This window comes from Mytilus galloprovincialis, chromosome 4 (genome assembly GCF_965363235.1).
Source record: "Mytilus galloprovincialis chromosome 4, xbMytGall1.hap1.1, whole genome shotgun sequence".
In the NCBI taxonomy this organism is placed as follows: domain Eukaryota; kingdom Metazoa; phylum Mollusca; class Bivalvia; order Mytilida; family Mytilidae; genus Mytilus; species Mytilus galloprovincialis.
Genome location: NC_134841.1, coordinates 35,036,830 through 35,063,447, shown reverse-complemented (window position 1 = coordinate 35,063,447; position 26,618 = coordinate 35,036,830). Strand labels below are relative to the sequence as shown.

The 26,618-nt window shown below is 31.4% G+C and overlaps 1 protein-coding gene across 5 annotated transcripts in view; it reads right to left on the bottom strand.

The window, feature by feature from the left end:
- Positions 1–26,618, bottom strand: part of LOC143071979 (uncharacterized) — a 59,149-nt gene that overhangs the window by 15,722 nt on the left and 16,809 nt on the right. For 4 of the 5 annotated variants that reach the window (XM_076246709.1, XM_076246710.1, XM_076246712.1 and 1 more), the window contains exons 4-5: positions 22,659–22,713; positions 20,026–22,225 (exon numbers count right to left, since the gene is read on the bottom strand). The exons of the other annotated variant lie outside the window; for it this stretch is intronic. In XM_076246709.1, coding sequence (XP_076102824.1) covers positions 21,408–22,225; positions 22,659–22,713 — 873 coding nt within the window. In that variant the 3' untranslated portion in view covers positions 20,026–21,407. Of the gene's footprint in view, positions 1–20,025; positions 22,226–22,658; positions 22,714–26,618 lie in introns of those variants that run through there. 5 annotated transcript variants of the gene reach the window in all.

Sequence of the window (26,618 nt, the reverse complement as noted above, 5' to 3'; positions counted from 1 at the left end):
TCAGCTATAATGGGCCTCGAAATCACAAAAATAAAACCATTCAATCGAGAAAACTAACGGCCGAATCAATATACCAAAAAAATGAACGAACACAAATCTGTACAACAAAGCAACAAACGGCAACAACTGAATTACAGGCTCCTGACTTGGGACAAGCACATACATACATAAACATGTAAGCGGGATCCCAAAATTCTCCCCCTAATCTGGGACAGCGGTGTAACAGTACAACAGTACAACAGTACAACACTTATTTCGGACATGTTTTTTTGTATTGTTATGAGTTACAATTTATGCAAAGACCCATCGAAACAAAAATTTAACAATACTTTTAGATATTTGGATAATATATTGTCTCTCAATAATGACGACTTCAGTATGTATACTAAAGAAATTTATCCTGTTGAGCTAGCTTTAAATAAAGCTAATACTAACAATGACCACTAACCTTTCCTCGATCTTGATATCTATATGATTAACGGGAAGCTTAAAACAAAATTTTATGATAAAAGAGATGATTTTTCATTTCCTATCGTTAATTATCCATTTTTAGATGTCGACGTTTCCTTGTCACCATCGTTTGGTGTTTATATATTTCAATTTGTACAATTTGCTCGTGTATGTAACAACATTTTAGATTTTAGCAAGAGAAATTTATGTATTACTGAAAATTAGTACACCAGGATTTTCGATATCACAAACTAGTCTAATTATTTACTAAATTTCGTCATCGGTATAAGAAAATTATTCGTAGATATAACTCAACATGCAGACATCTTATACGTCACTCGGTTCATATGACTTTTTAAGATTTATATATATATTTGTTATTTAGCTTATTATATAAACAATCTTTTTTCACAGCCTAATGCGTATTCCAGATATTGAATAACTCCTTTAAAATTAATGATACGAGTAAGCATGCGCCTACTAAAATAATTTAATCATTTAACAATTTAACCTGGTACTATATTCATTTAGAAGTAATAGATAAAATCATGTGATCAATGAGGGAGAAAAAAATATGTTAATTGGTCACTTCATCGTAATTCACAGTTGGTCTTATTGTCAAGTTTAGGGTACTTATACAATTATGGTCCGCTGAGGACTTGATTATTCAAAATTGTCAACTGTAAGGGTAATTCCACGAGGGCTTTAGATCGAGGGTAATAGCTCTTACGCGGGTTGAAAATTTAAGATAATCACCGAATCATGCGCCATTATTCTTTTGTTTTACCGAACGAACAGTATCAATTAAAAGTAAAATAGTGCTACAGATTGTCAAAATAGAGAGTGACTTACTTTAGAAAACTATCTTATGTCTATTGAAATTTCGCGTATGTACAACAAAGGTAGACTTTTTCTGTAATATACAGATGGCCCAGAAAAGGGCGGTTCACACGAGATACCGTTGAAACTTGACGAATTTCCAACGCTTGTTTTGTCTTCTTTCTATGGCTCTTCATGGGCTTCCTGCTACTTAAAAATTACCATTTTGTTTTTTAACGTATGTGACATCTTTTTTTACACATATACAAATTTTTAGGGTTATTCGTCCTTCCTTGCAGTTAAATGAAAATTAACTGAATTATTTCATGTCACTTGATAACGTTTTAACCAATAAAATTGAGAATCGAAATGGGTAGTATGTCAAAGAGATCAGACAAAAGACAACAATATTGGTTGAAATATATGAAAGAGGGACGAAATATACCAAAGGGACAGTCAAGGTATAATACTTGATATTCAAGGATATAAGGGCTAAGGGTCGCATAGAAGGATTCTGATATCATTGCCTAAAATAACTCTAGCTAGATTTATAACGTCAGTCTTGTTGACGTATTTGTGAATTTAATCAATATTATTCATTTGATCTTTTTTTTTTTATTTCTGTTAATCTATTCTAGTTTTTACGATAATGTCAAAAAATATTAGATTAAAATCGAAAAACGTCATGAAAAGGCAATAAGTTTAATGAGATGTCGACTGACAATTGTGATTATGTTTTAACATAATTTTAAATCTTGTCCTGTTGATCATTTTGTCAAAACAAATTTATCTATCTATATGATAATTTTCGAGATAATGGTCAAAATGGAAAAAAAAACCGGTAAAATACTTCGATTAAGGACAATAACTCATATGTGGAGTAGTCTAACATTTTAATGTCAATATACCTTAGGCTGATCCCATCATTCTGAGCATTTTGCATGTTTTGATTTCATCAGATTTTTTCAGCTATAACGGTTTTCACGTATATATGAAAATATGTAATATCCCTATGTTCGTTTTTGGCAATATCGGCCATGTAGGTCAGTTAGCAAGGTTATGAGACTCATTTGTTTAAACAAGATATTCAAATTATGATGTTGATCATGTTTATTTCCAATTTGCTGATTAGTCCTAGAAGATTAGATTGTTGTAAAAGGGAACGTACGGCAATATCAGACGACGGACGTCAAGTGATGGAAAAAGCGCACATGACAATTTTTTGACATGTATAAGCTTAAAGTAAACATCATCACCTTAGAAAATTGATATAATCGCCTGATTCACCTCCTTACTTTCAAAATAATCAAATAAACCGATGTACTTTCATTTCAAATATATTACAATACGTCTTTAATGGAAACAAAAAAATAACAGAATTATCTATAGGAAATTAAACAAAATGTAAAACATGTTCAATTTACCCACCACATCAAGAAAATGTGTTGTCGAACAAAAATAGTGCAGTTTCTGTACATTGGTGAGGGGGGCAAGGGGGGTCCCAATAACAGCAAAACAGCAAATTGATTTGGCTTATAACAGATAACAAGGAATTGAAATGGACAAAAACAGATAACAGTAAATGAAATATTAAAATAAGTCGGGTCCTTGACAAATCCAGTATTTCTTATTACGGGTAAAATCCTTTGTAATGAATTCCATTTTCTATGAACATGGTTTTCAGAAGTATGTAATTATCTAGATATGTATTTGGTATATTCTTGTCCGTCCGTCATCAACATGTCGGACATTAACTCAAACATTCTTTAACCAATTTACATAAAATTTTTGGAAATTGTTTATATCTATTGACGTGAGCTCCCTATTGTTTTTTTTTTGTGTAAATTTTAGATTTTAAGTTTCTGAGTAATGGGGTTTGATTCAATAAAAATGGTGTTTTTCCAGTTTTCTGATAATATCTCAAAAATCCTTTCACAAATTTGCAAGGAATTTTGGTGAATTGTTTATATCTATTGACATGAGCTCCCTTTCAATTTTTATCAATTTTAGATTTTACATTTCCGTGTTAAGGATTTTTATCAATTAAAAGGGGGGATTTTCTAGTTTTTGGACATTAACACAAAAACATTTTCAGCAGTTCTCATGAAACTGTGCTGAATAGTTTATGTCTATTGTTGTAAGCGCCCTTTCGATTTTTTTTTTTATTTCCGTTTTAATGTTATTCAGTTAAGGGGTTTATTCATTAAAAAAGATGGTATTTTCCAGTTTTCGGACAATAACTCAAAAATGTTCTCTGCAGTTCTCATGAAACTTTGATGTATTGTTTATATACATGATATATATTGACTGATTTTTATAAATATCTGATATGACATTGAGAAGTTATCGAATATTTCAAAAAGGTGACGGGCGTATCATGCACTCATGGCGTAGCTGTTTATTTGTTATGGAATACTTTTTTTAGCATTTATTTTTGTACAAATATCAAAACTCACACATATTTGTAATCTAAATAATGTGTAATAAAATTGAGAATGGAAATGAGGAATATGTCAAAGAGACAAAAATTATATCTATTAAAAATTCAAGGGCAGTTATGGTATCAAAGTAGGTCCAGTTGACATAGTTCTTGTGTTTGTTGCTATTAAAAAATAACCTAAAAGAGTTTGAATATATATATTCGCATTCTGACTTTTTTAAATGCCCATTTAATGAGGTGTGTGAATTTTTCTGAATAAGACTATGAGGCGAAGTTGTATATTGGGTAGAAAAATCAAAAGCACCAATTATAAGCATGCAATTTATCAAGTAGGACCAATTTTGACACTCCAAAAGTAATTTATTCCACTATTTTCAAAGGCCTTATTTGAACAAATTTTTATCAGGTTTTTGATTGTACCAAGTCTACTAGTAAGTAGAATACATAGTTCAATAGGGGAACTATGGCTTGAAGTTGAAATACATCTTTAATTGTAATGAGTTATGTGCAGCTTCGGAACCTAGTACATGGTGGGAACTTTCATTGTACAATGTAGTTGGTTCTGCTTTGAAAAGAGCTGAGTCTATGTACCATATAATATAAAAGCTTTTACGAAGGATAATCGTAAGATATAATGGAATTGTCCTGGACCTCACTTTTGTGATGGGTATATGTTAATGGAATCCTTCTCCAAATACGGGACCAGCATATAAATAGTGGTCGACTCCAATGTCCAATGATCTTCAATTTCTACCGAATTTTGGTTGTCTCAAAAATGTTAACATCCCAATTTTCAATAACAGTTAACAGCAAATACATTATCTTATCACAATAACAGATAACAAAAAAACTAAAAACCCAATAACAGCTAACAAAGAATAAGACAATAACAGCTAACAGCAAATATATTTTCAGAATAACAGATAACAAAGAATTAAAATGCCCCATAACAGCATAACAGCTAAACCCCTTGCCCCCCTCATTGGTTCATTCCAAAACAAATGTATGTGTGGAAATCCCCCTTACTATTTTTATCGACACTGTTTCATTGTGCAATGGGAGACAACTCAATGCTACATAAAGTAAACTAAAAAACGTATACGTATCCGAATAAAGCTAAGTAAATAAAAAATATTAATTAATTAGATTCTAAAGCATTTAAGGTGGTATGGGAGTCTTAAATAAAAATTATAGAATTTGTTCATATTTTGCCAAAACGTAGAATCTATAGATATATATTCAAAAATATAATAAAAATAATAGGTCACCGTGCATTTTCTCAAGCTACAGGTTGTAACAAAACGACACATTTTGTATGGATTATACAGGGAAAAACATCATTTTGTGATTAGAAACTAAACAAAATGACAGAATTGTAAAATAAATTAAAGCCTATCCCAAGTGAGAAACGCCTCGCCTCCGTTAATATTGTGGGATAAAGGTATATGTGCATGTTTCGGAATTTAGGGTGGCGTCCATTTCGCTGAACAGGTAAAAAGCTATTCTTTATTAGCCAAACAAATGTCGCGAACGGGTGCACGGATTTTTTAGTTTATTAAAGATAAGCATCTCTTTTGTTATCATCAGGACGGGGTTTTTTTCATGTAAGTAAAGCGATATTTTTTCAAAGGCTGTTGATTGGAAAAAATGTCAAGAGGAATTTTGTTTTAATTTTTCTTTAAAAACACGAATTGTCAATTCACTTCTTGTTGATATACAATCCATATTTTTGTTCATCATAAAGTATTTGAAAATATGACCATGGTCACAGAGACAAACCTGAGCACATGAAAAAGTTGTAAGACATAGTAGACCTTATGGCTTAATTTACTAAATTGAAATGAAGAAATATAAACAAAACATCAGGAATATGGCATGGTATTGGTTGCAAAAATTCGATATTTTTCATTTAAATGCAATAATTTATATTTGATTGGTATATTTTTTCTTTTATATGCAATATTTTTTCATTTATATGCAATATTTTTTCATTTATATGCAATATTTTTTATTCATATGGTATAATTTTTCATTTATATGCAATATTTTTTTATTCATATGGTATAATTTTTCATTTAAATGGCATACCTATTCTTTCAAATGGTATAATTTTCATTCAAATGCAATATTTTTTATTCAATTGGTATAAAAAATCATGTGCATGCAATATTTTCTATTCAATTGGTATAATAGGTTTTTTATTTATATGCAATAATTGCATTCTGGGAAATTCTTTGACGTCTTAAGGTCAATTTTCCAACAACGTTTGTGATTGGTCGATAATTGTTTGGATTCTCCCCTTTCTTTCTAAACATGGGTGACCAATGATAAAAAAAAAAACCGCTTCATAATATCGCCCCTCTAACTAAATCTGGCGTTCGTGCGAGTTCGTGCGATTTCGTGCACTGGCAATTAATGCCTATAATGCCCAGATAGAGTAAAAAATGCGAGTGACAAGTTATAATAATTAATTTTACACACTTGTTCATGGATAGAAACAGATGCCTGCGTGCATTAGTCTACACATTGAAATAAAAAAATATATATACATAGCTAGCCCCCCTTCCATTTCTTAGTCCAGATACATGTTATCATGGCGTTCTTTTGTGCTTTGTGTGGGGGGGGGGTTTCAACTATATGCTCCCATTATAATAATACATTGATCGTCCAAAAGAAGGGGGTTCCAACGGAACCCCCTTTCCCCTGGATCCGCCACTGATGTTTTACTTTTCTTGATCCTCACAGACGTTGCAAGAGGGCGAACATGAAAAAAAGATTGAAAGCCTTCCAGGACGTTATAATTATTTGAACTAAGCCACCTCTTTTTTTGCTACACGAAGAAAAAAATCACCTTATTATAACAGCAGAACCAGAGACCCTGTGACAAGTAGAGACATAAGCTGTTATACTCCGAAACTAGTTCTTTAATAAAGACAATTCATGATAAATTGGAACCAGTTACGACGAACCCATGTTACAGCAATAGTCCTATGACATAGAACTTCACACTGTATAAGGCGTGGACTTTTTGTTTAATACTATCTCTAATATGTGTTTTCATGTATTATACCGCAAATCACATTTAGGATTCGTTGCTGAGCTTTTTTTACTGTTCTCATCTCCGAATCCAATAAATAGAATTTTTTGAAGCCCCTCAGTAGTTCAATAATAATTACTATATGTCATTGCTTAAATAAGTATGCAGAGCATATTTCAAAACATATTTTATCTTCAGGACTTTTAAATGATTTACTTTTCAATACTGCATTGGGAAAGGAGGGAAGGGGGTATACAAGTTTATTTTGTGATACATTATATACTATAATTAGGTATCCAACAAATTATATGATTGTGAGTTATTATCTAGACCCGTACAAAATGTATATAACAAGACACATATAACAGGGGCGGATACAAAAACCTCGGTGTCTTAGGGGGGGGGGGGGGGGGCTCAAATTTAGATATTTGTATATAGAGATGTATATATGCGAGTATTGGCACTAATGGTGACGTGTGTGTGTATGTGTGTGTGTGAGGGGAGGTCTTAATATCAAAGATTGATTATATAATTCTATATTTCTTAGTTTTTACCATTTAACTATATTCATTATCCTGTGATCTCTATTATATTTGTCTTAAATATGGGTGACATATTTGCCACTGGACATAAGGCTACCAAAAATCAACTTATTCTGTTTATTTTATCATTTTTTATTATGTTATCTATATGTTTGGTCTAGCCTCTTATCTTTTTTTGTTTATATATTTGATAATGCCATTTTTTTTTTAAAGTTAGGTACAAGGCGTTTTTAAAAACATAATTATAGGTCTCGTTTCTTTTTCTTCGGAAGTGAGCCAGAAGAATCTATTTCTGTTTTTTGCATTTGACAGATCTTCTGACTCTCTTTTACCTCTTCTTTTTTATGTGTTATTAAGACGGCAGAGGCACATAACAAGGCATGGAGTCGTTTAGTCTAAATGAAATTTATAAATTTATGAATGCAGTTATGTTAGAATGTGAGCTGTTATATAAACGTTTTTTATGATATGACAGTAGGACGATACGCGGGATAAATATAAGAACTACACGGACAATAACTGTTAAGGGACAATCATTTGATATTCTAGGAAAGGGTTTTTGATTGATTAGTGTTTTTCGCTACTTTCAACACTATTGGGCTATTCCGTGGTGGTCAATTTAAATGTATATATGAAGGATGGGGAAGGAAAGAGAGGGCATAATTATTCATTTCAATCTGTCGCTAATCATACCTATGTTTAGCTCTTACCAGGCAATCATATTTATATATAAAATACTTCTGTCCCCCACCGGAACAAATAAATAAATATAAAATGGCTCTTATTCAACACAAACTTAAATTGATTAATTGTATGTTGCTAATTTTAACACCCAGTGCCGGACAAATATTTCATGATTTTTCATGAAAACACGAGTTTAGAAGTCAGGTATATAATGTATAAAAACGAAGAGATGGAATGTGATTGCAAATGAGGCAACTATCCACCGGAGTTCAAATATGATGTGGATGTAAGCAATTATAGACATTCGTAAGGCCTTCAACAATGACAAAAACCTGAAACTGTAAAGTCGTCTATAAAAGGCCCGACATGAAAATGTAAACAATTCAAACGAAAAAACTAACAGCCTAGATATACATTACAAATCAATTTACAAAATATCAAATATGAGTCGAAACATGAACCAACGACGATCACTAAACTACAGGCTCCTGACCTTGGACAGGTAAATAAAGAATATGGCAGGGTTGATAAAGAAACGAAGATGTGGTATGATTGCAAATGAGAAAATCTTCCACAAGAGACCAAATGACACAGAAATCAATAGCTATAAGTCACCGTACGGCCTTCGACAATTAGCTAAGCACACACCGCATATTCAGCTATAATGTAAAACCATTCAATCGAGAAAACTAACGGCCGAATCAATATACCAAAAAAATGAACGAACACAAATAGGGATGGGGTAATTGAAAATGTAATGGTAATTAAGTGTAGTGCATAACAATTTTCCATGTAATTGAATGTAATGTTTAATTGAGCATTTTTTTAATTACATGTAATGGTAATTTAATTAATTACATTGAAAAAAGCATGTAATGATCAATTACTTTTGAAATACATTTCATTTACATATATACTTTTATGGTGTTAAAGATAAGGATTTGTGTTTAATAATATAAATTGTAAAATAATACTTGTTTTTCAAATATTGATATCACATACTTTTTTAATATATGAAGTGTATAATTTAAACTGAAGTTACAATGTAAATTAATATTTTTTTTACCTACAGATGGTTTTTTTTAATAATTATTATTATTAATTTTTAATCCAAAAAAATGTGAGAATCATATATTAGTGTTCAGTTTTTAAGAAAGATCTTTTAACTAAATAGATTGATTTAAGTAATTAATCACCTTGTTAAACAAACAAAAAAGTGTCACTGTGAAAAATATTTCTTAGACAGTTCATTTAGAATTTAAAATCACTGCACACAATCATTTTGTCAAATTAGTATACACAAAAGGATTATAGAAATAAAAATTAACAGTTGTAAAAACAAACAGCAAATAACCAGATTAAAATGTCCAGGGGCAATGCCACTGTTACATGAATTTTTATATAATTAGCAAAATATTGCTAATATTTAGACATTATACATACTTATTTGTACTAAAAATTATTTTCAATATTGTGACAAGCACACTTTTTGATATTTTTAATGTAAAAAAATATATTTATGATTTATGTATAATATCTTTATTTATAGTATGTTTAATTTAAATGACTTCATTTCTAAGATGTCAAAATACCCCTTGGTGTATTGGAAAGTTAATAGGCACCAATTCCCCCTCCTTTCAATATGATGATCTTTTGATCATAGAACTTCCATGTTCTGATCAAGCAATATCTGCCGCATGAGCTCCTGTCGGAAAGCTATTTAGAATTGATGTCAAAGTGTTCAGACCAGAGACACTCAGACTAAATGACAAAACATTAAAATAGCTAATGATTATCAAATGCAATGCTTAAACTATGCTTACATGAATATTTTACACATGCATTATTTATACATGTATAATATTGTTAAAAAATACCATGACGAAATGTAATGTGTAATTTAATTAATTACTTTAGTAAAGTAATTGTAATTTAATTAATTACATTTCAAAAACAGTGTTATGTGTAATTGATGTAATTGATCATTTTTGCAATGTAATGTGTAATTTAATTAATTACATTCCAATGTAATTGACCCCAAGTCTGAACACAAATCTGTACAACAAAGCAACAAACGGCAACAACTGAATTACAGGCTCTTGACTTGGGACAAGCACATACATACATAAACATGTAAGCGGGATCCCAAAATTCTCCCCCTAATCTGGGACAGCGGTGTAACAGTACAACAGTACAACACTTATTTCGGACATGTTTTTTTGTATTGTTATGAGTTACAATTTATGCAAAGACCCATCGAAACAAAAATTTAACAATACTTTTAGATATTTGGATAATATATTGTCTCTCAATAATGACGACTTCAGTATGTATACTAAAGAAATTTATCCTGTTGAGCTAGCTTTAAATAAAGCTAATACTAACAATGACCACTAACCTTTCCTCGATCTTGATATCTATATGATTAACGGGAAGCTTAAAACAAAATTTTATGATAAAAGAGATGATTTTTCATTTCCTATCGTTAATTATCTATTTTTAGATGTCGACGTTTCCTTGTCACCATCGTATGGTGTTTATATATTTCAATTTGTACAATTCGCTCGTGTATGTAACAACATTTTAGATTTTAGAAAGAGAAATTTATGTATTACTGAAAATTAGTACACCAGGATTTTTGATATCACAAACTAGTCTAATTACTTACTAAAGTTCATCATCGGTATAAGAAAATTATTCGTCAATATAACTCAACATGCAGACATCTTATACGTTCAAGTATTTCACATCCAATCTTTTATTAATATTCTTTACAAAACACAAAAATTTTAGTATTCAACTCTAAAGCTTAAAAAACATTTAAACAGACTTATTAAGAAGGGATATAGTTACGATACTGTTGTCAGGTCATTAAAGATTGCATATTTTGGCTTTGATATTGATTCACTTGTAGGGTCTTTGCATCAGAACTAAACACATTTATTTAAAAAAAAACAGTTGTTGGCATGACACCGGTAATGTTCTTCTCATATATCTTATGATAGTATGATACTAAACCCCTAACGGGAGGGATTGTGCCAGATATTCATATGATGAAGACATTTTCTTTCAATCAGTTTAATTGAGGTCTGGAGGTAGCATGTCAGTTAACTGATAGTAGTCTGTTGTTATTTATGTATTATTGTCTGACATCGAACTTCTCTTGAACTGAATTTTAATGTGCGTATTGTTATGCGTTTACTTTTTAGAGGTATGTGGGCAGGGTTGAGATCTCATAAACATGTTTAACCCCGCCGCAATTTTGCACCTGTCCCAAGACAGGAGCTGGCCGTGGCCTTTGTTAATCCTGTATGATTTTTGTCGAGCCTGCAACTTTTGTTGCAGAAAGCTTGCCATAGTTATAGTGATCCGGCGGCTAAAGTGGCTACGGCGGCGGCGTTAGCTTACTTCTTAAAAGGTTTATATTTTAGAAGGAAGAAGACCTGGATGTTTCATTTTTTGTATATAGATGCCTCATGTTACAAAGTTTCCGTCAGTCACATGTCCAATGTCCATGACCTCATTTTCATGGTTCAGTGACTACTTAAAAAAACTTAAATTTTTTTGTAATGTTAAATTCCCTCTTATTATAAGTAATTGGATAACTGTATTTGGTATGTGCGTACCTTGCAAGGTCCTCATGCCCATCAGACATTTTTAACTTGACCTTGACCTCATTTCATGGATTAATGAACAAGGTTAAGTTTTAGTGGTCAGTTCCATATCTCAGATTCTATAAGCAATAGGTCTAGTATATTCAGTGTATGGAAGGACTCTAAAGTGTACATGTCCAACTGACAGGTGTCATATGAACTTGACCTCATTTTCATGGTTGAGTGGTCAAAGTTATGTTGTTAAGTTTTAGTTGACCTCATTTTCATGGTTCATTGATCAATGTTTCGTTTTCTTGGTCAATGTTGAGTTTATGTGACAGTTGTAATTGAGCTTTATATTTAGGTCTATCAACATAATATCTATGATTAGTAAAGAAGGCGAGACATTTCAGCGTGTGCACTCTAGTTAATTTCGGTTTCTTGTGTATAATTCTGAGTTTAGTATGACGTCCATTATCACTGTACTAGTAACATACTTTTAAGAGGCCAGCTGAAGGACACCTATGGGTGCGGGAGTTTCTCGCTACATTGAAGACCCATTGGTGGCCTTCCGCTGTTGTCTGCTCTATGGTCGGATTGTTGTCGATATGACACATTCCCCATTTCCTTTCTCAATTTTAACAACATGTTTTTTGAGCACTCAATCCATCCCGAATCTGGGACAGTGGTGTAACAGTACAGTAAAATAGCAACCTGTAAAATCAGTTTCAATTCGATTAACTCAAAAGACCGAAACGAGACACACACACACACAAAACTAATTTAGAGACAATAGAAAAAGCACCGACATAACAGTATACAATTACTGGAAATTTGCTAAAAGCTAAATAACAACTAGAATCAGTGAAATAAAGCTTGTTCTCAGCCGGTCCAGATCGAGTTATCAAACAGTACACAACGCGCGGCAAAGGATTTCAAAAAAGAAAACAGTATGAAAAACGTTTAGTTTATGTTGTATATAGATATAAAATGTGGTATGAGTGCCGGTGAAACAACTGTTCATTAAGGTCAAAATTTGTAAATGTAAACCATTATAGATCAAAGTATAGTCTTCAAAACGAAGCCTTGGCTCAAACCGAACAGATAGCTATAAAGGACCCAAAAAATTACTAGTGTAAAACCATATTTAAAGTCTAATCTATTTTTAAAACAAATGTATACGTGCATATATATTTATATACGATGGAAGTTTTTGAAAAGTGGCCCGAACGTTGTGACAATCGAAATTTTGCAATAGAATTACAAGTTGGGATTCAAGATTTTAATAAAACAGCAGGACTCACACGAACGCCAGATTAAGTAAGAGCGGCGATATTCTGAAGCGTTTCTTTAATTATTGGTCACCCATGTTTAGATAGAAAGGGGAGAAATCCAAACAATTATCGACCAATCACAAACGTTGTTGCAAATTTGACCTTAAGACGTCAAAGAATTTCCCAGAATGCAATTATTGCATATAAATAAAAAAAACTATTATACCAATTGAGTAGAAAGTATTGCATGCAAATGATTTTTTATACCAATGGAATAAAAAAATATTGCATTTGAATGAAAATTATACCATTTGAATGAAAAAGTATACCATTCAGATGAAAAATTATACCATATGAATAAAAAAATATTGCATATAAATGAAAAAATATTGCATATAAATGATAAAATATTGCATGTAAATGATAAAATATTGCATATTAATGAAAAAATATACCAATTAAATATAAATTATTGCATTTAAATGAAAAATATCGAATTTTTGCAACCAATACTATGCCATACAGGAACGGTAATATTGATACAGAACGTTCCAGTATTTATTTTTTGTCTGTTCTTTTTTTGCATATATTTATGATACAGAAAAATAACAAACTACTCTTTTTATCAAATAGTTAAATTTTTATGCTTGTTTATTTCTTGTCATTTTACTTATTTAACCATCACTTTTCCACTTTGGATGAAGACCATATCACAGAATATAGATGCAAAACCTGTAAAAAAAGGTAAGATACAGAGGAGATTTATCTATCAAATAAAGATAAAACATTTTGTAGAAGAAAAAAAAGTTAAGAAAGCTGTCAGCACATAATTGAAACGAATAAAACGCCTTAATTTGTCATGTTATACCCAAAATCAGTGTTCAAACGCATATACAATATGATTCCTTTGCTTTTTTGCGTGGAATCCATATTGTTCTTGTTCTAGTTTAAATTTTCAGAAATATGACTTTATGCGCCTATTTCGTTTTCAACCTGTTATATAATTCACAAATCAACAAAAAGAGGTAAACAGTAACAGTTTTATAATTCAACATTACATCTTTTGTTTAAATTACATATTCTTTTTGTGACAAATATGAGTCGGTCTTGGTCTTGAAGTTTGGTTCCGATATTACGTTGTCTTACAAAATTGTAAAATATTCCGTGTCTCTCGCGAAATATCCATTCAATGGTGTTTTGCTTTGTATTTTTTGCTAAACTTTTTTTACAATTAAGAAAATTGAAAGCAGAATTAACTTTTGTTCACGTCATTATACTCAATCCATTTAATATTGGATGTGTTCTGATTGATAGTTAAGTCTTCGATACGTGATTTGTTTTATTAGTTGTTAGTGGCTTTGAGCAAGCTCTCAGTAACTGTGAGTACTCTCAGACCTAATTGTAGTGTCTTTTTGTTGTTGGTATTCTCAGGTCAGACTTAGTGTCTGTTTGCTGTTGGTACTCTTACCTCTGAACTTAGCGTATTTTTGTTGTTGGGATATACAAGTACCCTGCCACGTCCACTCTGTGTTTTTATTTGATGTATTTCCATTTGTGACCATCTGATGAGTTTAGCCCTTTTCAACTTATCTATATAGTTTGTTCTTATTTACACCAATGGCTCACCTTAAGGTAGGGGTGTGTCCCGTTAATATGTTAAACTCTGTCACATTCTGTGTGTACGTGCTTATTCCAAATCAGGAGCCTGTAATTCAGTGGTTGTGTTGTTTTTCTTTCATTTTTGTTTTCTCGTTTGAATAGTTTACGTTTATGATTTCGGAGCCTTTTATAGCTGTCCATGGGATATGAGCTTTGCTCATTGTTGAAGGCCGTACGGTGACCTATAGTTATTTTTTTGTGTCATTTGCCCTCTTGTTGTCTCATACCACATCTTCTTTTTTATAAGTATTTTATGTTTTCTTACCTACAAAATGATACACACTCCCTTTTCTGCTAAAGGATTATCTTTATTCGGTTGAAGGAAAGGGTCATCTTCTTCATTTTCTTTGATATAGCTTCTGATTCTGTAATGAAAGAGTAGTAAGTAATAGAAAATTAATCGCACTTCTTTTTATATAGTTTGAATCGATTCGTCCTATTTCATCAAAAATTAAATCTGAACCAAATTTCATCATTTAGTGATCTAAATATTATCACGTATCAATACGCAATATATATCTCGAATGTACGGTTAAGTTGTCGAGTTAACATCTCGTACGTCTGTACGAAGAAAATAAGACACTTTCTAGTCAAACTGGCATGGCTGGAAATTTGATTTCAGCGATATCATGTACCAGCAAAATTATCAATGATTCGAACGATAAATAAAGGTTTTTCCAGTGAAGTAAAAAATAAAGGAAAAAAACAAAATAAAATCCCAACAGAATTTAATTTTAATCAGATTTCAAACTGTATTACTTTCAAATGATGTTTTTTTCTAAATATCTTAATACTCAAGTATTTGGTAAAATACTTTTCCACCCTCTTTCTTTCAACTTACTCTTCTATCGAGTCCGACACTTTACCCCTGGAGACACCAACCTCGTGGCTCAGCTGTTAAACTTCTTCCTTAAGAATCTCAATCTGATTTTGAAGACCCGCCATTCTCTTTGCTTTCGTTAACTACACTAGTTATCTATCTGTAGCATGTACTATTTTTCTTTAAAAAAACTAAAACGTAACGTCAAATGTAATCCTTTAATTAATTCACACGTGAATGTGATTGGTGGAAGAATATCGGAGATTTCATAAGACAATTAATTTTTAAATCTTACTCTCTGTTATTGATAAGACTTTGTTTATGGAAAACATAGGAAAACTTGCAAGAGACACTTACAAAATAAGGAAAGAATTATCAATAAAATTTGAAAGAAATCTCGATTTAAAAAAAAAAGTTATTTGAAAATATTGAAAACACAACATTGATATTTCATTCTTTCCCACGATTTAGAATTTGGAACACTTTAAAGATATCGTGTAAACAAACAATCAAAAAAACAAAACCTTAAAGAAAAGAATACAGATTTCTTTCTGAAAAAAAGTAGAACAAACAGGATTTCAAGAAAAAGTAAAAACAAACTTATTGGCGGTGCAATACATAAAAGACAGAGAGATCTTATAGGTAATGAGCAGATGAATGTGACATTTTTCTCTCTGTAGTCTCAACGCTTCTGAAAATCTTTTTTCACTCACAGTTTAAAAAAGTTTATATTGCAATTTTTCGTCAATACTGTATAACTTCTCAATGTTTCTTTTTTTATTTGTTCAACTGTCATACCACTCTCCCGGTTTAAGGGATATGTCAAAAACTTTCACAAATAGTTTTTTACCATTTAACAGTCTTTATATTCCAGTCAGAAGTTTTGAGTGTGCAATTCGGTAGTTTTCGTTGATTCATTTCTGACATTTTGGGATTTCTTTGTTAACTTTGATGGTATAAATTATGGTGGTTTTATGATTAAAATTGTTTCATATTTTTCTGGACGGGGCCATTTATAGCGGACTATACGGGTTGTTTCCCCCAATTGTCGAAGGCCCCTACGCTGACCTACAATTGCTTATATTCCCGTTGTTCAAGCTCTTGAGAATTGTTGTCTCATTGTTAATTATGCCACAATTAACTCCTTATTTTTATCAAGGATTTGCAAATCCTTGTTTTTATATTGGTGGCTTCAAAATAACAATAGAAATGTCGATCAAATTAATTTCACAATTTCACAATTTCTATGAATTTAATGAAAAAGAAATCTATGGTGTACTCGGCGAGAAAAAACAAACAAACAACAACAAACTATTCAACCTCCGTAAAAATCTACAGTTTACTCTACACGTCTGATTCACACACATTACATTGCGTCTAAAAGTCTGAAGGAGTAGTGAATATAAACAGAGACTACAGAAATATCCACTGTGGACAACCAAGTCCCGGCCTTATACACCAATAAATAACTTTAGGGATACTGACAATTTCTACGGAATTGAAAGACCATTTGTAATAATTGTATATAAAACAGAATATTAAAGATACACAGACCACAACAACTGAATTGAAAGACCATTTGTAATAATTGTATATAAAACAAAATATTAAAGATACACAGACCACAACAACATCTAAATCGTACGTATTGATTGCATATCTATCAAATCGGATTGTTTTGCTCAGTCTTTTGTTTTCTAATAAAATTGAGAAAGGAAATGGGGAATGTGTCAAAGCGACAACAACCCGACCATAGAGTAGACAACAGTCGAAGGCCACCAATGGGTCTTCAATGTAGCGAGAAACTCCCGCACCCGTAGGCGTCCTTCAGCTGGCCCCTTAACAAATATGTATACTAGTACAGAGATAATCGACGTCATACTAAACTACGAATTATACACAAAAAACTAAAATTAAAAATCATACAAGACTAACACAGGCCAGAGTCTCCTGACTTGGGACAGGCGCAAAATTGCGGCGGGGTTAAACATGTTTAGGAGATCCCAACCCTCCCCCTATACCTCTAGCCAATGTAGAAAAGTAAACGTAAAGTAAGGTGCTTCTTAAGTACTATTGGTTGTTTGGTCGTCTTTTTCTTGTTGGGCCATGGCGTTGTCAGTTTATTTCCGACTTATGAGTTTAAATGTTTCTTTGGCATCTTTCGCCTCTATTTTTCTCCCTGGTCAAATCGGCTTCTTTTTACATTACACCTGTAAACAAATGTATCTTAATATCACTGTCGCTTCAACGGTCGTGTTTAAATTCCTTGGGTAATTCAACTTCTGTAGTCACATAATAGGTGATATAATTTGTGTATTTTTCTAAATATTTTTTTCTGTCCTAAATATTTTTTTTTTTTTTTTTTTTTTTTAAATTTGATCATACTTTATTGATAGTTTGACATTTGTTAGTGGATACATCAAATACCGGTACCTTATCCCGGCCTCGTTAACCGTTAGTAGCATATAGTCAATTTGGTTAGTATTTGTTAGTTTTTTTAACTGTAATATATATATTTATAAATCATTGTAAATTATAATATATCCAACTAAAACATTATCAATACAGAATGATCAATAAATCTGAATAGATAAAGAAAAAAATATAAAGATTAAATAAATAAAAATCACAGAAATTTGGAATTTTTGAAAAAGCAAAAATAAAAAATAAATAAAAAAAATAATAAATATATTTTACTTACAGCATTCATAATGTAGCTTGCAGGATTTATTTATTCAAATATTTGCGTACAGGCAATAACTTAGAGGAACATACATGTAGTTATAAACATAGACTAAAACATCAAGCATATATATAAACCAACATATAACAGTATCAAATCATAACATAGGTGATGTGGATAAGGAAAGAAATGTACATAAAAATAATTCCGGTACATGATATACCAATTTTTTGATAATCAACCTAGTCTTCTAAAATTGGAAGCCAGGGGTCCCAGCAGATATTGGCCATATGAAAAGGTTTTCTTTTAAAAAATAAATTCTTTTCTAGTACCAAAGATTCTTTGAGGTAGTTTTTAAGTCATGTAAAATTTACCTTTTTTCACATAGTTTTGTTCTGTAAATATAGAATTTTGTCAGGAGTATTATTAAGTTTTTTGTCATATTATTTCCGTTGTTACCTAAATTTCCAAATAAAATAATATCTATATTAAATGGAATCAATATTTGTGTTTGGTTATAAATTCAATCACCAAGTTCAATCCATACATCTGAAATTTTATGGCATGTCCAAAATATGTGCTCAATGTCTTCAATAGCTTCATTACAGAAAGTACATTTATCTGATTGTTTTATCTTAATTTTGAATAAAAATTCATTTGTGCCTATGATTCTGTGCACTATTCTGTACTGGAACCAATGAAGTTTAGAGCTTTGTGTGGTGTAGAAAGACATATTATGCACTTTTTTCCAATCAAAATTTTTATTTAATCTTAGAGACCATTTATCTTCACAACTAGGCCTTGTACTACTTTTTTTCTAAGAAAACATTATACATATCTTTTGACCCTTTATTTGACAAAAAAAATGTTCTAATATTATTTGGTAGAATCGGTCCATGAACTTTATTAAGATTTTCTATAGAGATATTATGTTTAAGAGAATTTTGATATGATTTTATTGCTGATATAACTCCATTATAAACTAGAAAGTTAGATTTAATTTCATAAATACTTTTGCATTGCTCGAACGACATTAATTTACCCTCATTATCTACCAGATCATTTATCGATAAAATACCGTTATCAGCCCAGTCTTTATAGAACACACTTCTGCTACCTATTTTAATATTTCCATTATTCCAAAGTGAATCTGTTAAAAATTCTTCTTCGTTTTATGGTGTAAGTTTATTTAGCATTTCTGTCCATGCTTTGAAAATCTCTTTCCAAAAGGGGTTTTTACATTTGTTTGGTGGGCCTAGAAATACTAGTTTTTCAATATCAATATTTTCTGTGCTTTCTATAAGCTTTTTGAGTTTTGTATTGTTTTTTAGCAACCGTCGGACCCACGTTAATTTTAACCCTTTTATATATTCTTCAATATCTAACATTTTCAGCCCCCCAAATTTATGTTCCAGACATAATATTTCTCTTTTAATCTTGTCAGGCTTGTTTTCCCAAATAAATGAATAGATTGTACGAATAAGTTGTTTAAGAGTAGTTTTGCATGGTGTTAGTAATGTTAAAAACAGATGATTTAATTTTGAAATAATTAGTGTCTTGATAATTGTTATCTTTCCCACTGGAGTAAGTGTTTGTCTAGACCAAATATTGATTATATTTTCAATTTCTTTTATTTTAGGATAATAATTCAAAGATTTCATTTCTTGCAAATTGACAGAAAAGTTTATTCCTAATAGTGTAAACCTACTGGAACCCCATTCCAATCCCCAATTTACACACATGGTGTCTTGACTATATTTTTTCTTTCCTATCCACACCACATTTGTCTTGTCTAAGTTCATATGGAGACCAGACATTTCAGCATATTTATGTAATAAGCGGAGAGTTGCGTCAAGGCCCTCTGGTGAACCGTCAAGAATAATTGATGTGTCATCAGCATATTGAGAGATCAAATATTCAGTATCATCTATTTTAATTCCCTTTATATCTTTATTTTTTCTAATTAATATTCCAAGTATTTCTGCACATAAAAGAAATATATAAGGTTATAAAGAATCCCCTTGTCGACAACCTCTTTGAATTTCAAAGCATTCAGATAAAAAACAATTTTGAGAAACTGCAGAACTTATATTTTAGTAAAAGGTTCTTACCCATTGTTTTATAGAGGGGCCGAAATTGAAAAAGTCTAAAACGTCTTCAATGAAATTCCATGATACAGAATCAAAAGGTTTTTCAAAATCTACGAGGATGAGCAGTCCTGGTAAATCATTTAATTCTGTATGAAATAATATATCGTAAATAAGACGAGTATTCTCCCCTATAAATCTACCCGGAATAAAGCCAGTCTGATCACTGTTAATAATTTGAGGAAGAACTAATTTTATACGCTCAGCTATGCAGCTTGATGCTAATTTATATGTGGTATTTAGTAAACTTATTGGTCGCCAGTTTTTCATGAATTGTCTCGGTTTATCTCCCTTTGGTATACAGGTTATAATACCTTGTCTTTGAGTAATTGATAATTCCCCCTTTTCGTAACCATTAATTATAGACCGAAATACAAATTTTCCTATATCTATCCAAAAAAACTTGAAAAATTCATTTGTGAAACCATCTGACCCAGGGCTTTTTTCATTTTTCATTTTTCGCAAAGCAGTTGTCAATTCACCATAAGTAATTTTTCTGTCCTAAATATTTATTGTTAATTTGTTTACTTAAAGCAAATAAATTTTGTTTATTGGCTATGTCTGTATATATGCCTTCATTATTTCTAAAATCTACCGGACACCTTACAGAAAAATTGTATTTTGTTTTCTTACATGGTGTCCTTAAATTTTGTTTACAAATGAAGGAGTTTGTCACCATTGTTGTCCATTATACTTTTGGACTTTTCATATTGTTAATTTGTACTGTGTCTAAATGTTACATTAAAAAGAAGCCCGACAAATATTTTAAAAGACACTAAAAATGTTACATAAATTTCTTTATTGTAATATTTGCAATTTCTCAAACTAGTATTCAAACAATAACATCATGAACACACAAGTTTGACTATACTGGAGTTATGTTTTGCAAAGATAGATTTATAATAGTTATATCATATTAAACTTTTAAGACACAAAAACTGCAGCAGTTAGTTGTATAAATATTTGTTTACCCCTGATGTCTTTTGTTTTTGCCATTAGGTTGTTGTCTCATTAAAATTTAACACAACTTTCATTCATAATCATAAATATTTTAATTAACATCTTAAAGTTAAATATTAAGCTATACAAATATATTTGTAGGTTTGGAAATATCTTCTATTCTAGAATAATATATTAATGATAACATAATTAACTGATTAACATTGAAAACTTTGTTTTGTGTTTCTAGGTTATGTTCCAAATTTTACCCAAGGTTATTTAATCACATTGCATTTCAGTGCAGTAAAATAATCTATGTATTAGTATTCATTAAACACTGTTATTTCGACTCCATCAAAAATGACCAGTTTCTTTTGTACAGGACTATAATTTATTCCACTTGGCAATCTCAGTGATGTCAATCCCTTTGTAGTAACTTTTTTGTACTCCTTTCCATCAGATGAAAAATGCACTAGTTCATCCTTACATAACACATACACACTACCATCTTTTAGTATGGTCATACAACAGACCCCTGATGTTAACTCTACATGGGAAATCTTGTTATTAGAGTGATTGTAATGGTGCAGGCGATTACTAGTAACATTTGTGTAAAATATACCATCACCAGAACCACACAGTCTGATAGGAACACAATCACCAGAACCACCCAGTCTGATAGGATCACAATCACCAGTATCAATGCTCTTCTCCACCTTTTCTGTCTGATGATCTATGATCAGCAACCTTCTAAGACAGTCTAATACTAACTTGTTGTTTATAGTTGTGATGCCACGGCATGTCTTAGATAATGGTATTGATTTCACTTTCTGTTTATTGTTTATATCGAATATGTATATACTGTAATGCATAGGTATTGTTTTCATGGAAACAGCTACTGTAGAGTTGTTGACTACAGTAATATCACATGGCTTACCCTGAAGGTATATTCGACCAAAACGTGCACCATCTGTATTATGAATCTCTACAGAATTAACCCCCATTCGTATATAAGCTATATGTCCATCATCTGTAATCACGGCGTTGTTAAAAAAGGAAAGCGAAGTTGAATCTGTAGTAAATTGATTATGTTGATAGAAGATATCTTGTCCTAGTATGTATGATTTTCTTTCTTGTCCTATACAATGAAATACATGAAATGTTTTTAAGCTTATGTGGTAGGTAATAAGAATCATAACTGCAATATGAACTAACAGTTTTATAAATTTCCACTGAATTAGGAATTCTTATACAAATAGGTTATAATTACATCATCTTGCATCACTGCTGTGTACGTAAAATAAAGAAGGGTTTGGTATCACTATTAATATAACAACACGTCTTTTCGATATTATAAATTTATTAAGAAAAATCACAACTTTAACAGTTGACACAACATTGCAATTTTAATGTCATTTCAATGTAGTTTACATATAATTGAAAAAATTATATAATTATTATTTTAAAGCACTGTGTCCATAAAAAGAATGGTTAAAATTTAAAAAGTTTTTTTTATCATATTGGTATTTGATTACATCTTGAAATAAAATTATATGCGTGACAAAACTTACTATGCATATCAATATTTTCTCTTGATTCTTGTTTTTCAGCATAACAGAGAAGTTTCTGAAATAAAATGACAAAATTTAACGTCAGAGTTCAAGGGGTTTTTTTTATTTCCTTTTGTGTGGTTAAAATAAAAGAACAGATATCTAATGACCCCACGTTGTTTATATATCCAAGATACAAGGGCAATATCTAAAAAATGCAATTTTGTTTTGGTTTTCTAAATTTTTCTATAAATATCTTAAGAGAAATAAAGGCTTCAGGGCAAATGCAATATGGTTTTCATTATAATTTATTTTTACAAGAGGCACAACTTATTTTCGAAAGTTGCAAAGACATTGCCAATATTAACACATGATAAAGGATTCATCAAGTTCTAGCAAGAATTGAACACATGAAAGCAATAGCATTGCAATGTTCCATATAATCAATATTTTCAAGGGGCATAACTCTTTAAAACAAAATAATTGATCGACACTGATTTTTAAACTCTTCAAGACATTGCTAATGTACATCAATGATATAAGTGTTATAAATGTTTGAGTAGAATTTTACACGTTAGAGCGCTAACGAAACAATTGTCAATAACTCTTGTTTCCAAGGGGCAAAGCTCTTTTACACATAATCGATCGGCACTGATTTACGAAACTCGTCTAAGTCATTGCTGATATCAATCTATCATTTAAGTTTTTTTAAAATACAGCAAGGATCGTAAACGTGAAAGCGCTAATAAGATCATACGCTTGTTTTGTCTACCATAATTTCAATGATTGAGGGTTGCTACTCACAAGGATTCTTTTAACCCAAAAAATTCAAAAAAGTACGACGTTTAAGAGCATTGATGACCAAAATTTCTAAGTTTTTGCCCAGTACAGCCAAGGTAACCTATTCCTGAGATAGAAAAGCCTTAGTATTTTTTCTATTACATTGGTTGCAATATACTACATTGATTTCCCAGTTAAATAAAAAACCGATAATTTCACATGTGAAATAAACGTGGTTATTTCATTCTCTGACGTCATACAACAATAGGCGTCGTCAAGACGTCGATAACGTCGGATCAAAACAAATTGTCAATGCGTAGGAACAAGATATAGTTTCTTTAAAAAAAGCCATTTGCCAATGTAATAAAAAGAATAACTAATCGCCGTATTTGAATATCAAAAATAAGACAACTTGTGACCGAACGCCGCTATGGATTAAACTCGTGCTGCGCACTCGTTTTATCCATGCGTCGTTCGGTCACGCGTTGTCTTATTTTTGATATTCAAATACGGCGATTATTTAGTTATACTATAAGTATTTACGCCAGACGCGCGGTTCGTCTTCAACAGACTCATCACTCATCAGTGACGCTCGAATTCAAAAAAGTTAAAAAGGTCAAATAAAGTACGAAGTTTAAGAGCATGGAGGACCAAAACTCCTAAACGTTTTGCCAGTTACAGCTAATCAAAATACTTATACTTAATATAAAAACGTAAAAAGTAGAATAGACATGATAGAGAATGGTGGTCAAAATAAAAGGGGAATAGAGAAAAAGGCTAAAAAAAAAGAGAGAATACAGAGTAAAGAGACCCCATTTCAGACTCTCATGAATTAATAAAAGGAAAATCTTTAATATTCTATTCCATATTTTGAGAAGATTTTTATGTTTAACTTAAATGTACATTTAACAAAAACTTACAAAACTTTGAATTTTTCGAAAAACTAAGGATTTTCTTATCCCAGGCATAGGTTACCTTAGCCGTATTTGGCACAATTTTTTGAAATTTTGGATCCTCAATGCTCTTCAACTTTGTACTTGTTTGGCTTTATAAATATTTTGATTTGAGCGTGACTGGTAAGTCTTATGTAGACGGAACGCTCGTCTGGCGTACTAAATTATATTTCTAGTACCTTTGATAACTAGCATGGTTACCGCGTGATTTCCAAATACCTTCGAGAAATTGGTACCAAGATCTGAAGGAATCGGACAAAACAAAGAGATCAAATTTAAGGTGCAGTATAAAATCGTCAACTAAAAATTTTACCGAGAAAAGAATATACGTTTGACCAACCAGGGTTTGAAAAGAGGCAAAATATATTCAGCGGGTTTTTTTTTCTTATATAAACGGGTTCAAAATATCCCTCTTTGCTTGGTCAGAGGTGAAATGTAAAATATCATTAAGATGCATAACAAAACTAGATAGAAAAAAACCGACGCGTAGATCAACAAAAGGGAAAAATTTGAAAAACAGAGAGACAATTTTCACATATAAGACCAAAGTTATATATGAAAACACCGTCTTCGTAAAATTGTGATCAACGCAAGTTCCACTATTGGCTAGGATAAGCAGATTAAAATTCTTACAACTCACTTGACGTGTTTTAGTGATGATTGTGCCTAGGAATGGAGAAATGTATCAAAAACAAAGGAACACGGGATCAATATCTTATTCTTTCGGACCGGAGACAACTTTGCAGAGTCAATTATTACAACAAGTATAGTGAAGATCTGTTGAGAAAAGCATCTTCCACGATGTCTACAAGTGTGTGTTGAACGTGTTCCGGACAGACAGATAGTCCCGTTACAATGTCCTATCCGTAACTTTGAATCAACAGTAGCTAATATATTCGGGGTTTTTTTTGGTTGTTTTTTTTAAATAATACCACATTCAAATCGAATATGTAGCGCTATGTATACCTGGATGGTTTTTTATCTTTGATACGACCCCTCTTTGTCTCCTATAGCATGAAGGTGCCATTAGTCGGTGGCGAGAGTTGTTGCAAAGTCCTAATAATGAATCATACATACTTTCGTATACGTTCTTCATGTATACAACTATGTCTGATCCTATTTATCAAGTTTTGAACAAATGCTCCAGACACTAGTTTTTTCTCATACGCTGGCCTATAATTGCTTACATTTCCTTCATTTGAATTTTGGTGGATAGTTTTCACATTGGCAATTATACCACATCTTCTTATTTTTATACAAGTAAACAGATGGGTCGTAAGGTGTATTTGGTGTATATATCAATGAGATAGCACATGAACAAAACGCATCAATTAATGTTACTTTGAAACTAGAGACTGTAAAGAGACTTTATCATTATGTTTAGTAGTAAATACAGTAGTTTTGCATATTTGATAAATAGCCTGCTGTTTAATCCATATCGCGCAACTTTGATGCGCACCTTTTATCACATACCCTTTATCACACCCCTACCCTTATCACACCCCTACTTTTTTTTCTTTTTTTTTTTACATAAATAGGTACCAGGATTATAATTAACTACGGCATACGCGCGTTTCGTCTACATAAGACTCATCAGTGACGCTTATATCAAAATATTTATAAAGCCAAACAAGTACAAAGTTGAGGAGCATTGAGGATCCAAAATTCCATAAAGTCAGTTTGGTTTTTTTTTTTGGCTTAAGAAAAATTTTCCTCAAAATAGGTCCAATAGAACGGTCATTCGGGCGTGACGTAATTTATTGAATGACGTCATTGTTTGGTATGTGACGTCACGAACGTCAAGTTTTCATATTTTTTGGCACACTTAATGGAACTATAAAAAATACAAAACACACAAAAACATACAATAATGAACAAAATAAAACAACAGCACGCTAATTGTAAGGTAACCCAGGTGCTTCTGATAAGTTCTTTTGAGGCCTTTGAAACAAGACAAAAGTAGAACTGAAGGTAACCCAGTGCTATGATCAGAAAACAGTTAATACAATATAATACTCTTATGTTGAATATATGATAAAGCGTATAAAACATGGCAAAATCCGTATCACATGCCGTATCACCCTCGACCAATATCATCCCTCGGGCCTAAAGGCCCTTGGGCTGATATGGTGTCTCGGGATGATACGATATGATACGAATTATGCCATGTATCATTCTCTATGTATTGTTCACTTGATATTTTTCATACGCTAGTGCTTGATACAATGTATTGAAAATATTTCTAAAA